This window comes from Haliaeetus leucocephalus, unplaced genomic scaffold, assembly GCF_000737465.1.
Source record: "Haliaeetus leucocephalus isolate CR32 unplaced genomic scaffold, Haliaeetus_leucocephalus-4.0 Scaffold1, whole genome shotgun sequence".
NCBI classification, from domain to species: Eukaryota; Metazoa; Chordata; class Aves; order Accipitriformes; family Accipitridae; genus Haliaeetus; species Haliaeetus leucocephalus.
The window spans coordinates 4,180,765-4,196,456 of NW_010972437.1; the positions used below are offsets into that span (position 1 = coordinate 4,180,765).

Below are 15,692 nucleotides of genomic sequence, written 5' to 3' on the forward strand. Positions count from 1 at the left end.
ATTATTCCTGATAGAGATAACAGGAGTGCCATGTAATTAAATAGTCATAGAAATTATTTTAAATAAGACTGCTAAGTCAGTTCAGGAGTTAGGATGTTACAGTTGTGGGCATTCACAGATAAAAGTGATTGTGCATGATCATGTGCTCAAGTTTTCCCAACAGGTTCTTTTTGAGCTATTTGCAGAAAGAAAATATCACCTGTTTTTTCTTCCCTCTTATGGTGCTTCTTACAATACTGTCTTTCCTAAGCTGATAGTTACTTCATCTCTGCAAATAAACAATATTTGTTGTCTCGTACAGGCTGGAAGTTGAAGCACTGAGGTTAAAGTATACCCATCCATTTACCTTGAATGCTTATTTTAAATTACATGGGGTCTTATCAGTTAATATGAGAAGTTAAAGAACGGTAAAAATTTTTGAATGACTGTGCTCTGTTGTGAGCCATGTTTTTAGGTACATCACTGCCTAGCAGAATCCCCAGACATGAATTGTGCGTCTGGTGTCCCTGTGCAATACAAAAGCAAAGGCAGATGTCTCAGACTGCAATCCACAAGAGACAGCCTTTTCAAATCACCTTTGGAGTTACTTCTTCACAATCTTTTTAATCTTATATTGAAATCTCATTTCATTTGTGTAAGGATGATAGATTAAAGGAAAAGAAGTTTACTTCTGATGCTCATAGCCTGATGAAAATTTAGGCACATTTAACTATTGCTGATGGAGACCCTAACACCATAGCTGGCTTTCTGTTGGTCTTACTGGTCTCTTAACTCTGTTCAGATGGAAGGTGACTGTTTTTAACTCGAATAAAATAACATGAAGTCATTAATGCAAGATCATATAACACCTATGTGGCAGAGAGGCACTGCTTCTCCCAGTGCCAGGCATACTGTTCCTGACTAAATTCATTCTATCAATATTAACAGCATAATTCACTCCTCCTGACAAAAAACACTTGCACAGGATTAGCTGCTCCACATCACTGTGGAAACCATGGAAAACTGATTCAGGCAGTCATTTTGCATGTAGTGTAGGGTGGGTTATAAAGTAGTGATGGCTTTGTTGTGGTTTCCTGTCATTAGGGCTTCATTACATGTTTCCACATGACCCAAGAAGTGCCGAATTCTACTTAAGCAAATTACCAGAAAAGCGTCTGGTAGAACAAAAGGTAAAAATAAATTCTTATCTGTTTTTTCATCATGTGTATAAACATCTCGTGTACTTGAAAAGGAGCAGAATGCCATTACTTCAAGGTTCAGAATAAATTTTCCTTCTTTCAGTAAGCTTTCAGAGAGCACTTTCAGTCACAATTGTTAGTTTCCTTTGTTAAACTTGGCACTTTAGAGCTGAATCGTTTCTAAAGAAAGCACTGCTGCAAGACAGGGAAAACAGTCAAGAGACATACCAGTGCTGAAGTGCAAAACAACGCTCTTCACATCTCCCGCACCAGAGTTTACCCTCTGAGCAGTACTCCTAAGCCTGGGTGTCAGATAAAGCTATTGCATCCGTTACAAGCCATCTGTATAGCTCTTCTTTCCCATTCCCCATCATGAGAAATACATTGATTTTGTGTGATGGAAGTTTTAGGCATTTCATGTACTGCTTGACAGCTGAAGTATAAACGTTTTCACAGCAAAAATTGTCCATTACTGCGATCTGTGTTAATATTGCAAGCAATAGCTTCTGAGCATTTTTGTACGGACATAGCATCGCGTGCAGAGCTGCGCATTTTACATGGTTGAGCAGTTCTTTTAATGTTCAATCTGCTCTTAAAAATGTTGACTAGGAACAACAGATAGCGATTGGAAAGGAAGTAATCTGCTCTTGTTGCTCTCAGGAATCGCCACATACAGAGCTCAGAATCTATCTCCACTTCTAGAGTCTGACCCAAACCAAAATAGGAAATCTTAACATGCAACTTTACCACAAACTTAGATAACTGTCAAAAAAAAAATTTTAAATTTAATCTGTCCTTCTAGTAACACCAGAATCTTTGGTTATTGAATGATGCTAACTTATAGAGAATCCTTTGTAAAAGTTACTATCTCAGAACATGTATCTTCAACACCTGTGTTGTCTGCATAGAAATATGTGTCTCAGGTTTGGGAAGATAACATTTTGGCCAGAGGAAAAAAGAATCAAGTCTGTACAGGAATTTTTTTGAAGCTGTGAAGTAACGCATATTGGGATCACACCATGTGTAACGTAACCTCTACTATGGTAAAATCATCCTCATCTTAGTCAAGTTAGTAGTCCTGTTGTGGGACTAACAGCGTGAATGAGGCAAATAGTTTCATCCTACATATTTAAAAAGGATTGCAAATATATTTCTGATCCTTCATGATCAAGTCAAACCCTTTCACATTAGGCATTTAACTTGACACTTGTATTAAGAACCTAGACTCTATGTAGTTCCTGGAGAGAAACATTTTCTTAAGTTAGGTATATCAGATCTTCAGCACATACATGATAGGCAGATTTTTAATGACCTGTTTAATACTTTGATGAGAGAATATTTTGACATAATTTTTTCACTTGATTCTTTCCACAGCAACCACTTTAAGAAAAACGTATAAAACATTTATCTTCTGAAATTATTTGTTGTCCTTTATATTTCATATGACCAAGAATAAATCTTTCCAGGTGTTGATTTGCAATGAACTTATAATTTTTTTGCAATGAATTTTAAAAGCCTCAGTCACCAACTTTTTAGAGTAATTCAGATTTTGGGGTGTGCCAAGTTTAAACTGCTGATTTCAGATACTGTCTGTTTAAGTATCTTAACTCATCTTTCAGTCCTGGGCAGTCTGCATCGCCTAACTCCTCTGTTGAATACACTGTTTGAAGTGGCTGTTTTGAATGCTTAAGATGGTCTTTATTTTTCTAATACCTGTTACCACAACTTCATCTGGTTTACTATGGCATGATCCCATTTTGCTTTAGGTCTCTAAAGGACAAACTACCACAAAATGTCAGTGGCTCTAATTCTTTATTTCAGTAATGGATTTTTAAGTGTGGCTACGTGTATTCTATCACTGTTAGCTGGACGTTATTCCTCTTATGCTTTCACCATTCCTTCATGACTGTATTGCCTGTTTCACACCATGTAGCACAGTGGTTAGAAAGCACCAAGTAATTTGTTTTTTTTAAGACAGTAACTTCAAGATTTTTATCACTAGTCACATTACGCTCAAATTAAGAAAATACATTTATAAACTGCTTTGTTTCTTCTTTTATGGCATTTCAGAACAACTGTTTTATATTATTTAATTAGAAATTGAAGAAACTGGTTCAAAGTGAAAAAAGGGTGGCACTGACAGAACAATTATTGTGCTGCTTTTCCCACTGATCTACATAGAATAGTTTTTGTTGATCTTTCTTGAATATGCACTTATATCACATCTGGTTGAGTTTACTGACAGTCTTAGAGAAGTGAAAACCAAAGGGGTCATGGGGAGGGAACACCCCCACACACTATCATTGCAGAGATTTCTCACGGGACACTGGAAGAGAAGCATGAGCAGCGCTGGGTTATCCACCAGCTGATCAGGGTGAGATAACCTCATTTGCTGACATATGAAAATAAAGGTTTCATTTTAAAGTTGGTAGGGTGAAGAAGAAATAGCTGCACTTGCTATAGCACTTGGCTCACATTTAATTCAGCATGACTCTCTTTTCCCAGCCCGATACACGTTTTCCAATCCAAACTTCATGCTAGCCTAAGCAAGTGAATTATTGCAGCTTTCCTGCTGGGCTACCTCAGCACTAATAACTGCAAATGAGGGATGCAAGGGTTTGATTTGGCCTAAGGTGTTTAAATTAATAGTTTAATAGCCCACACACACCAAATAAAAAGGGGGATTGAAAAATATTCAAAATGGCATTCTTAATACTTGTTTATGCTTTTTACATACATACTATGAAACAAGTATTGAAAATCTTAGTATCACCGTTAGGTGGCACAGCAGTGAATGCATTTGACACACAGGATTTTCCTCCTTTTACTTTCTCGTCTCCCCAGGAGCCCCAAATGGCTCCCATCCTCCCTCCGGAGCACAGCAGGCACTTCTCACAAGCTGAGACATAAGCAGATCACTCATACACTGATTGCTGCTCCATGAAGTTTTCCTTATTTATACTTGACTGTTGAGGGGGCCTGAGAACACCAGGCTAGCACCTCTCTTTTGGGAATGGAGAATCAAGAAGTGGCAGAATGAGGGATCAGCACAGTACTTCTCTGTACCAGCATATTGAAAAACTGCCAGTGGTTAGAGTTAAAAGCGATAGCTGTGCAGGCACAATGCTGGAACACAGCTTTGTCTAACCCTGCAGGCTCTCTGAGCCTCTCCATTTAGTCCTAAAACACAAAGAATATGCTCTGTACACCTCTGCAATTTTAGATGGGGCCCTCGACATTACCAGTCCAACAAAGCCAAGAGGCTTCCCCAGCCTAACAGACACAGATTCTGTCTCAGCAGTATGCACAAGCAGTCCTTGTTCGTTCCCAAAGAGAAATTTTGGGAGACCTATTTGTGATCCCAAATTTAAATTCTACCCTCAGAACATACAATGATGCCCATCAGAATCGCTTGGCTGGTTCCATTCATGCCTATTCATTAAGATGGCCGGGTGCCCATTCACATGGTAGCAGACTATTTTCACCGTGTTGAATTGCCAAGAAGAACAGGTTTAGAAGAATAATCTGCTTTTCTGGAGAAAGTTTTTTCCAGCACTTTATTAACACTACATATCTATTTAGTCTAAGAGCTTTTGCCAAGTTGCAGTTCTCAAAAAACACCACTAGAAGTAACAGACTGACCTAAGTCAGGTAAATGCTGCATTCCCCAGACAGCACAAGTAATAACGTCAGAGGGATTTCAAAGGGACAATGATAACCTATCTTTTCTGTGAGATGACCATCTTTATTTCACAAGGCTTTTGTAAGCACTGTAATCAGCTGAAAAGTAACCATCTACAATGCCTGTACAACAGGCTCCATCCCAAAAGGTGCGATGCAACCCCCTTTCATATGGTAACATAATGCATCTCAAATACTGCTGCCAATAGTTTCCACATCTACTCCAGAACTATGAACTTCAGATTCTAGGACTGTAGCTGGATGGATTTGTGGGCACATTAGTTGCAAGTGTTTCACAGCTGCAGAAACAGCAATGCTGCCCAACTGCACTGGGACATTGACAGACAAGGTTTCCTGCACAATACATTATTCAGCTAGGGAAGGGGTAAATCACTTACTTTGCGGTCAAGCTGCTGCACAATTCTAAGCTTAACTTTGCGTGATTAGCCTTTGCTTTTTTCCCCATGCCTACTCTCAGTTTCACCACAAGGGGGAGCAGAAACTCCCCACTCTTATTACCAGGCTATTACTCAAAAAGATACCATGACCGTTAAAACCATCACCAATAGCTTTCCTGGACCTCCTCTGAAACCACTATGGCTTTCCTAAACTTTAATAAACGAGGTAGCATTCAGGAAGATGTGGAGTTACTTCTAAGTATATGTGCTGTCAGCCCAGCTCAGATACCAAAACTTTTGTTCAGAAAAATTTCAGTAGAACACTTCAAAAAAGTAGAGTTGTAAGTGCAGGCACCGCAAATGTATGCCTTGTTGTAGAAGAGAGACCATCACCAGATGAAGCAGACTGTGCACGCACTGCACATGAAGAAAAACAAGAAAAAAATCTGCAAGATAACCACTCATCTATAACAAAGTTTTTACCAACATAGTTTTTATTAGTCTTACAGAAAGTGCATGTATGTACACATGGACAGTTCACATATTAACATACCATTTTCTACTTTCACAGGAGCTTGCTGAATTACAGTGTGTTATTTTATCCATAATCATTCCTATAGGCTTTTTCTTGGATGCGTAACACCATTCTCCGAGCATAAAAATCCCTGTATTCCTCAGGTAGTTCTTCAAGTGTTTTCAAGGCCCTGTCCAAGATCTGTATAGCTCTAGAGGCTGCTGTGGGATCTTTATTTCCATAAGTGTCACTCTTATCATAGGACTCAGCAGGAAGGTGCTTCCAAAAGACATTCAGTGCCACTCCAAATTCCTCAGAAATTACATTGTGGAACCACAAAGCTGTAGAAAGAAGAACGTCTAAAATGAAAATTACTATCTGAAACTTCCATGTGACTCATAACAATTGTCAGAATCGCCCAGACTAAATCTAGTTGAGGAGAAGCCTCAATTACGGTATTTTTTGTTTATTTATAAATATTCATCTCTGAATATATTGCGTTGTACTAAATTTAAGAAGTTCTTCAAGACGTTTACATCAATCCATAACTTCACACAAAAGTAACAATTGCTGAAGTATAGAGAGACACTCAGATGTAAGCAAATGATAAGCATGTGTAGGATGAAAATAAGACATCTTCCCTGTTCACCTCACTCATCTGCTCTGAATGCAGTTGCTAATATTTTCTTAATGAAGTCATGAGGCTTTTCAGTTGAATCATCATGGCTGTGGTAAGGAACCAAAGACATTTTTGCCTCATTGAGTACATTTTAAAAATAAGTTTAATATGGTATATTTACCCTATTTCAATTTAAGCTAAAAGACTGAATGCCATGCTTATTGCAGCCTAGTTGCTTGTATGTGCTGAAGACATAGAAAAGCTCATTCTGAGAAATGAACAAAAAGTTTCTTTCAGGTTAGGAAGAGGGGCTGCTTCTACCTTCTCCATAATAATCACACACATTTCTCAAAGAACATCTTTTTTTCAGTGGTATGCATTCCAGAATGCTGACAAAGCTAGCACCATTCTCTGGACTCAAAAATCCCTATACTCCCCAGTCATTCTTAAGACTGCTGAGTGTGTCTTAAGTTTGGACTAGCACAGCTACTGGCAAAGACAATCTAATATCTGTATTGCATAGAATAAAAGAGAAATTATGTATGCTGACATTAGCAACAGTGTGACATACCTTTCACAAACTGTAACCAAAAGTTTCTTAACAAAGAAACACAAATGTTAAGTTGAAAATTAAGTAATGAGTCCAAGGTTAAGAATCTATTTTAAAACTTCTAAAAACCTACTGCCTTCTTCTTTACTGGCCTGTTTATATTGCTCAGATAATAGGAAAAGCAACAGAGTAAGTATCTGCGACAAGCTCATGATAAGTTAAAATAAAAAATTAGTAACAAGTAGGAGTAGTTCAATAGGAGTAATTCAAATGCCTTTCCCTGATCACCAGAATTTTGTCATCTCAGCCTAGGAAGCAGCTTTATATTTTCTGCTTGTGCAGAAAAATGGTTAGGACTTGTCTTTCCATTCCCCAAAAGTGATTATAAATTTCTAGACAGTCCAATAACTCTACCATCCATAAATCTCATCAAATCACATGCCTCAGTTCTCAAGTGCCAAAGCTACAGAAGAACAGAAATGGTACTTCACTCAAATTCTGTCATTAGAAAACTCAGGTCACTGAAGTAATTTCAGAGTTCACAAGTTGTTTTTTATAGTACTAATCTATTAAGACACAAATTCAGAAGCATACAGTGTAATCCTGAGGGAAGGCAAGATTTGTAGGTAGATGAAATAATACCTTTTATTAGGCTAATTAGTACAGTTTGAAGAAGTAAACAAGTTTTGCCAATGTCTTTAGATGCTCCTACTTATAACACAGAAATGCTTCAGTAACCTCTTACCATCCCTAGAAATGAGAAATTGCAAACAAAACTGTTTAAAAACACAACATGGTCGGGAACTATTTGTTACTTACCTGGAATAAATAACACATCTCCTGCTTCCAGAAAACACTGATAGCGCTTGGCTTTCACAAAAAGGGGATATTTCTCTAAATCTGGGTTATCCACATCCAGCACCTTTGACTTAGTACCTAGGAAAGTTTTCAGAAGTAATGAGTAAACGTTCCTACTCTTCCAACAGTAACAAAGCATTATCACATTGCTGGAAATGGCAGTTTTTGAATCAAATTACTGGTTTCTTTTTCTGTAACTCTTCTAAAAACCAGGGAAACCTGATGGCACTCCTCATTTACTGAAGAGACACGTTCCCCTGTTGTCTATATTTCTCCTGTAACTGCAACCTTATTAACACTAAAAGACACTTTCCCTGACATTTAAGACACCATTTTGAATCCAGACAGAACACTGTACTCCTCCACAGATAGGTGCTGAAAACAACCAGGCAAAGCTGCTGCGCTTCTTTGCAAATTTCCTAACCTGCCCCACTAAAATGATTAGCTTTGACTAATGCAAACAGGATCAGAGTTAAGGGACCAAATGACTTCTTTTACATCAAGCTGTCCGTTAGCGATTTGTTTTTCTACAGTGCAACACTTGTGAGCTGGAAAGGCAACTACGATCACCAAACTCTGAACTAGATACGTATGACATCCATACCTGATAAATATAAATATGGTGCATCTTGAGGACTATACAAAACAACTCGTTTTTTTCCTGTTACTTGGATTAAGAAATTATCCATTACCTGGAATAAGCATAGTAAGAGAGGTGTCAGCCAAGAGTTAAGAATGAATACATAGCTTGCAACTAATCTAAAGTATCATCAGCTTAAAAGAGGGAATTATTATAACCTTCACATGTTAAGAATTACCTAAAAGAGGTTCCACATATAATTAATATAAAAAACTCAAGAATGTGAGTTACTTTATCCCCTTAGGCATTCTTGACAGATAGTTGTGCTGGTTTTGGCTGGGATAGAGTTAGCTTTCTTCATAGTAGCTAGTATGGGGCTATGGTTTGGATTTGTGCTGAAAACAGCATTGACAATGCCGAGATGTTTTAGTTACTGCTGAGCAGTACTTACACAGAGCCAAGGCCTTTTCTGCTTCTCACACCACCCCAGCCTTGGGGGCGCACAAGAAGTTGGGAGAGAACCCAGCTGGGACAGCTGACCCCCACTGACCAAAGGGATATTCCAGACCATATGACATCATGCTCAGCATATAAAGCTGGGAGAAGAAGGAAGGGGGGGATGTTCAGAGTGATGGCGTTTGTCTTCCCAAGTAACCATTAAAATGTGATGGAGCCCTGTTTTCCTGTTCCTGGCTGAACACCTGCCTGCCGATGGGAAGTAGTGAATGAATTCCTTGCTTTGCTTTGCTTGCATGTGCGGTTTTTGCTTTACCTATTAAACTGTCTTTATCTCAACCTGCAAGTTTTCTCACTTTTACCCTTCTGATTCTCTCCCCCATCCCACTGTGAGGGAGGTGAGCGAGCGGCTGCGTGGTGCTTAGTTGCCAGCTGGGGTTGAACCACGACAGTAGTATATCTGGAAACACAATATTGCTTTCCAACAACTTTGTGGTTTTCCTTAAATAGGAATCAAGTTCTTCCATCTTAAAACACAAAGGCATACCATACTTTAGACATATAAACCAGCAAAATATAATACAAAATACATTTTCTTTCAGTGTTACCCCTACCTCATTTTGCTGACTTTCTATTGATAAAGGATTCTTTTTCCTAATTATAATGGAAAAAACTATTTTTCTTATAAATAAATTTATTCAGAATTACACAGCACAATGTTAGAAGAGAATCTTATTTGGAATCTACCACATTGCAGCAACAGAGCACCACAATCATTGTACAATTACCAACAATCTGGCCATTAGAATAAAAAAATGAAGGTAATCTTAAAGACAAAAATGTTGAAAGTTATTGTGTCTCAGATCTTTAACTGAAATGCAAGACAGTAAAAAAAAAAAAGGGAACAACATCAAACATCATTTAAGATTACAAGTATGGAATTAGACATAAAAACAGTAAGATATTATGCCCACACAATATATCTATTTAAAATTCACTGTACCACTGAATGTGATTCATTTCACTATTTCAAAATACATGAGGTTTGTCATTAACTGATCTTTGTCAGAGATCTGCACCTTAATATCTCAACTCCTTAACACCATCTGCAACATTTTCTGCTAAACACATGTATTACCTACATCATAATGTGTCCATAACTGTAATCCAGCTGAGCTGATGCGGAATACACTAGAGAAGAACTGTTCCTTCTCAAAATACTCTGGAATCTGAACATCTTCTGCCAAAACAGGAAACTGCTTTCTGATATCTGCAATATCCTGAAACAAAAAGGACATAACTCTCAGAGAACCATATACGCACATTAAAATAAGGGAGCACTTCACTATCATTTCCCATCATATGAAACACGCGGCTAGAACTTCAGCATTGGCGAATAGCTGGAAATAGCAATGCTTTTTGGTGGTCACCCTTTCAGCAGTGACTTGGTCAACAATATTAATGAGAACAGCCAGAGAGCTGCTTTGAACCACAGCTGCTAGAAATCACACTGAAGAAGCAAGACATCATCAGAAATCCTTTTATATTAGTTTACAACAAAAGCTAAAGAATGGGAGGTGAGGAATGTACTCTTTAGTGATCAGCTAAGCTCTCATATAAGAACAACTATTTTAGACACTTAGGTTTAAATATTCTGACCTAAATCCAGTCAGTTTCACAGGCCAAGTGACCATAAGCAAGTTGTGTGCCTGTACTACACAGCCAGCAGATGACAACAGGCTTTTAAAAAGATTCCTAAACTGCGACTTTACAATATTAGAACTGTAATCTCAAGTAACTCACCTTCCTAGCATCTTCACCCACTGATCGCAAATAGTACTTTTCATCCTGAAGAGAACACAAAAAGAGAATTGTTTTGTTTTTTTTAATAAGAATTACAAACACACTTAAACAAAAAGCCTGTATTTTCTCATTAATCTAATGCAGGGCTTCATTAAAATATGGTACAAATAAATGGCATTTACAAATTCAGCTACTTTGTTATGCTGCCTTTACTCTACTGCTCCCTGCTGTTCGTCCCAAGAAATGGGAAAAATACATTAACTGAGAGCAAGAAAAGTGGGGCGAGACTCATCAACTGCTTCAGCGTTGCTGTTACTGAACAGATTCAAAGCAAATACAGATTATAATTTAAGTTCTTCAGAACACTGGTGCAGGAAGCTATTTAAACTGGCTTTAAAACTTACAGCATCCTATGTAGTATAAAAGGTAAAAAGCATGTCTGCATTCAAAACTTTTTGCTTCCTAATCACAGTTATCTGAAAAATCCCTAGTTTGAACACTGATATGTAAAGATAGCCACACATTTGGTACTCACAAATTATGTGGCAATAAATCTGTATTCGTATTTTGATAGCAGATGTATTCATGACATTTTCTTGCAAAACACATAAATGATACAGTTATTATTCTAAAGCAAGGTTTGATTTCTAAATTTTGTGCTGGAATTTTTGCTCATGTAAGCAGGTTTTGTTAACAGAAAGAGGATGACTGAAGTTAACCACACTGTACACATACAAAACAACTTCCAAGAAAAATTACTTCTCCCCACATTTTTCCTTGGCTCCAAGCCACACAAAACAGTTAATTCTAAGATCGAGTGCTTTACTGGAGTAAGACTTTAAATTACAATTCGTCATTTTCCCCTCCATATACTGGCAAAATAACTGACAGAAGAAACTGTGACACTAAGGAAATTACCTCAGAAAGAAAGTACTCCTTGTGTTTGACTTCAGCTGCTCTTTGTACAAATACATCAAAAGGCAGAGTTCTGAAATATAAATATTTAAATCTATACAATGAATCAATGTAACAACACATGGTCTAAATGCCAGGTTTAAAATCATAAATTCCCTTAGCATATCTAGTATAACTGAAGATAAAAAAAAAAAAAAAAAGAGCAGCATATTGTATTTAACATGGTGACTAATCAGTGTTTGCAGTGGATGTTTGAAGAGTTCTACCAAGATAGAAATCCTACACTTACAAACCTCTCTGCTTTAGTAAGTTGTTCCAATGTATATCCAAACAGAATCATGTAATTGCTGAGGCTGGAAGGCACCTCTGGAGATCCTCCGATCCAATCCCCTTGCCAAGAGCAGGGTCAACTACAGTAGATTGCCCAGGACAGTGTCCAGTTGCGTTTTGCTTATCTCCAAGGATGGAGACTCTATAACCTCTCTGGGTAACCTGTTCCATTGTTTGACCACCATCACTGTAAAAAAGGGGGGTTTTTTTAAATAGTTTAACAGAATTTCCTATATTTCAGCTTGTGCCCATTGCCTCTTGTCCTGTCACCGTGATCCACTGAGAAGAATCTGGTTCCATCTTCTTTACTCCTTCCACCAGCTATTTATACACTTTGATAAGATCCCCTCTTGAGCTTAAGAGGTCTGAATGCAGGTCACAGTGCAGGAAATTTCTTCACAGTCAAATTAGACTCAAACTGTGGCCAACACCTGACAATACTTGCTTAGACTATTTCTCTAACGGTGTGTCATTTTTAGGCTTGTTTACTGTACATTTTTATAAATTTGTAGAAAAGCTCAGCATCAAGAAAACTACTGCAGGTGATATACATATGTTTATATCTATGCATTTTCTGCTATGAATCTGTGCATGAACACAGATACCTATCTTCATTTGTAGATCTATAAAATTTATTTCAGTTATCTGATTTTTTTTTAAATATGTACTACCTCAGCTGAGCAAAACACAGGAATCTTGGTATTTTCAAGTGTTTTTTTACAGTTTTCCTTGAATTTATTAAACACAACTTCAGAAGATTCAAAAAGAATCACTAGACATTACAGCCTGTCCCTCTGAAGTCAATAAAAGTGTTCAATATTTATTTAAACAATGGGAGCTTTTCATAAGGATTACAGATTTTGGCATCAGTTGATAGCTGAATGGCAAACCAAGCACAAGAAGAAATAGGACATGTATTCATTGTTACGAATATTATGTTATGAATTCAATGTTGTGTTCATTCAACTTACCATCTCATATTAAGTGTCACTGGGTAACGAATATATTGCATGTAGATATCAAATTTCAGAGCAACCACCAAGTACCCAGGGTTAAGAAGAAACTATACTCAAGCAAAATTTTTCGTGATCCTGTTATCCTTTCTACCGGAATGTGACCTGCATCTGACAGTACTTAGACCGCTTCTCTAAACATTTCAGGCTTGTTTGTAATAGTCAAATACTACAACCACTGAAGTCAATGGAAAAACAAACAAAAACCAACCCTCTGACTTCAGCTGAACTGTTGTATCATGCCCATTTACATTTGCTACTGAAGAAAGTGAGAGCAGAGCTCCACGACAGCTTAAACTGATGCATGCTGGTGCTGCCACAGCTTTGCTCTTGCTGTCTACCCTAATCATCCCATCTCCTTCCTTACGCTAGCACTGGCACTCATCTGACCTCATGGTGAACCTGCTTGCAAAGCTAAAACAGCAGAAAAACATTCAGATTTCTGCAGCACATCACAACATGGCTGGCTGAGTACCAGAACCAACACAAAGACAGGGGTAGGAGCACACAACTTGCAACAGGACTGCAGTACTACTCACGTGCATCAGTTTAAACTCATGGAACTGCATGTTAAGTCCTCAGTGTTTCTATTCGTTTAGTTCTACTTATTCTCCCTTCATATTAGAATCAGGGGCTTGCTGTGGAAACAGTCAAAGCTTCCTGAATTTCAAGTGAAGTAGGTGAAAGTCCTAACACCTGCTATAATGAAGCATCATCAGAGCACCTCCATATGGCTGTCTACAAACCAAGCAGGCCGGATCAACTGGATGCAAACTTAACAATGAGAGAAATTCTAATAAGAAATGAAATGGGGGGGAAATATGGAGATAAGGCAAAAATCATTCAAGTACAACATAATTTCAAAGATTCAGAAGTTCATTATGCCATGAGCAGAATACAGCATGATTATAAGGTGTTTTTTCTCCTGAACAAAAGGCTCCACTCATAGAGACTTGTAGCTTGTTTACATTTACAGTGTATGCTTCAGCCTTCTTACAAGTTTAACAGACCGAACACATCTTGTTCCCACTTAGGGAAAAAAACTAAAATAAAGGCATTTACCCTTGAAGAACAACACAATCACTGGGATTAGATGAACTCTGAAGAAATGTTCTGGCAGCTACATGAGAGGAACTTCAGGGGAGATCAAGAGTTTATGTGACCCACATCAAGATAAAAGAGCTGGTGAAACATGTGATATCCAGTAGTTCGAACATTCTGAGAACTGCACATGCTAACTTTGAAAGGAGCTTGGTTTTAATTAGTAACATCGCTCTAGAGTGGAATAGCATGCCTGCCACATGCCAGCATTCAAAGAGGTTCAGACACATGGTGAGTCAGAAACTAGCACTATTCAGTAACACTGAAAACACACCATATAATTAGAACAAAATAGCATATCATCTAGTATCAAGGAGTTTTCAGTTTGTTTTTTTTTATTAACACCAGCAAATGCCAGGCTCAGATTTCCTACAAGAGTGCTCTGTCAAAATATCTTCATAACAGTTCTTCATGCCATCACTTTTAAGGCCCTGTTTGGCCCCTCCTTTCACCCTTGTAGTATTTATTCAGGGTGTTGAGATATTGGTGGAATGAAAAGTAGAAGGGGAAATCAAGGACAGTACTTTGATACGTAATTTAAAGTTTTCACAAAGTATCTTCATATTCTCACCCTTAGCTTCAAACAGATGCACTGTATGTGTGACAGTTACGAGCACATGCTATTAAAATATAAGTGGCTTTGGAATGAAGTACCTATAGACAAAGTTCTTACTGAGGAAATCCATCTGTGGCACTGCAGAAACATGAATCTTTACTTCTTTAGATCCTTCAGCTTGGCTCAAGTAATCTACTGTCCATTTGGTTGTGCAAGTGCCCAGTTCCATTCCTTTCAGCACTACTGGCTTTCTCTAAACAACAACAACAACAAAAAAAAATCAATGCTGAAATGATCGTAGTATCCAGTGGACAAAAATCAGAATTAGTTTTTCAGACTAAGTAGACGCAAACAACTCAGCTGAATATCAGGGCCCACTATACAAAGTCACAACTGATCTCTTCACAAACGAACAACGTGAATCAGAATGCTGAATGTTGAAACAAAATGCAGTAAATCGTGGGACTGTTTCTCTATATACTATATTCTCTTTCCCAGCGGGGTAAGGAAGAATACGGAGAGGCAAAGACAATTGTAACGCTCACTTTGTGCTGGGGCCCTTGAGGAATCTAGCCAGACTAAGGAATAGCTTCAAGTCATCCCAGCCAGAGCTTGGCAGAAACAGAAAAAAGAGCACACGGTGAAGGCGTAGCCTGTGAGCTACGGTGGTGCTATACGCTCTGATGAAGGAAGCTCTTTCCGCCTGTATTAAGGCTCCTTGACGCTGACAACCACGAACAGGTTTGATCCAGTGCACGCACGAAAACCGGCAGAAAGACACTTCTGCTTTGAATCGGGACCTTGGAGAAAAAAAGGAAGCAGCGCTGCCAAAGCAACAAAACCAGCAATCACACTTTTTTTAACCGCTGTCAAAGAAAACGAACTCACAGGGAGGTCCGCCGTCACAGCTTTTCAGCGGCTCAGAGGGATTTGCCTGCAGAAGCTCCTGACCTCACCGGCAACCTCGTGGATCGCGACACCTCTCGGGAGCCACGTAACGCCAAAACCTGCGGCTTGTCCGCACCGGCTCTGCCAGGTGAGGAGGCGTCACGGGAAACCTCCGTCCTCCCTCGTCTCCCCGTCCGGTCCCGGCCCGCTCCAGCGAGGCCCCGCTCACGACACCCAGCCGGCGCGAAGCCG

General features: G+C 38.6%; 2 protein-coding genes across 7 annotated transcripts in view; one reads left to right on the forward strand and one right to left on the reverse strand.

Annotated features, from left to right (window-relative positions):
- Positions 1–5,840: 5,840 nt before the first annotated feature.
- TYW5 (tRNA-yW synthesizing protein 5) lies at positions 5,841–15,672 on the reverse strand. 6 transcript variants are annotated; one of them, XM_010564429.1, is made up of 8 exons: positions 15,441–15,672; positions 14,651–14,805; positions 11,556–11,625; positions 10,638–10,682; positions 9,977–10,114; positions 8,403–8,490; positions 7,760–7,876; positions 5,841–6,130 (listed from the first exon to the last, which is right to left on the reverse strand). In XM_010564429.1, exons 2-8 carry the CDS (start codon positions 14,779–14,781, stop codon positions 5,856–5,858), a joined length of 864 nt encoding a protein of 287 aa, XP_010562731.1. In that variant the 5' UTR covers positions 14,782–14,805; positions 15,441–15,672; the 3' UTR covers positions 5,841–5,855. The 6 variants fall into 6 exon arrangements, with proteins under 6 accessions (XP_010562731.1, XP_010562739.1, XP_010562722.1 ...); XM_010564437.1 differs by having other exon boundaries at positions 5,841–6,112; positions 14,651–15,672; XM_010564420.1 differs by having other exon boundaries at positions 14,651–15,672.
- LOC104832731 (chromosome unknown open reading frame, human C2orf47) overlaps positions 14,987–15,692 on the forward strand; it is an 8,244-nt gene continuing 7,538 nt past the window's right edge. Inside the window, exons 1-2 of the mRNA XM_010569079.1 lie at positions 14,987–15,054; positions 15,428–15,588. Of these exons, the coding sequence (XP_010567381.1) occupies positions 14,987–15,054; positions 15,428–15,588 (229 nt within the window). The remainder of the gene's footprint in view (positions 15,055–15,427; positions 15,589–15,692) is intronic.

Excerpts from the sequence above, each read along its gene's own strand:
- TYW5 (XM_010564429.1), bottom strand. The coding sequence starts at position 14,781 with ATGGAACTGGGCACTTGCACAACCAAATGGACAGTAGATTACTTGAGC. Across the intron at positions 11,626-14,650 it reads AGTAAGAACTTTGTCTATAG|AACTCTGCCTTTTGATGTAT; the intron begins GTACTTCATTCC and ends TTTATATTTCAG. Across the intron at positions 10,115-10,637 it reads TGGGTGAAGATGCTAGGAAG|GATATTGCAGATATCAGAAA; the intron begins GTGAGTTACTTG and ends TTTTTGTTTCAG.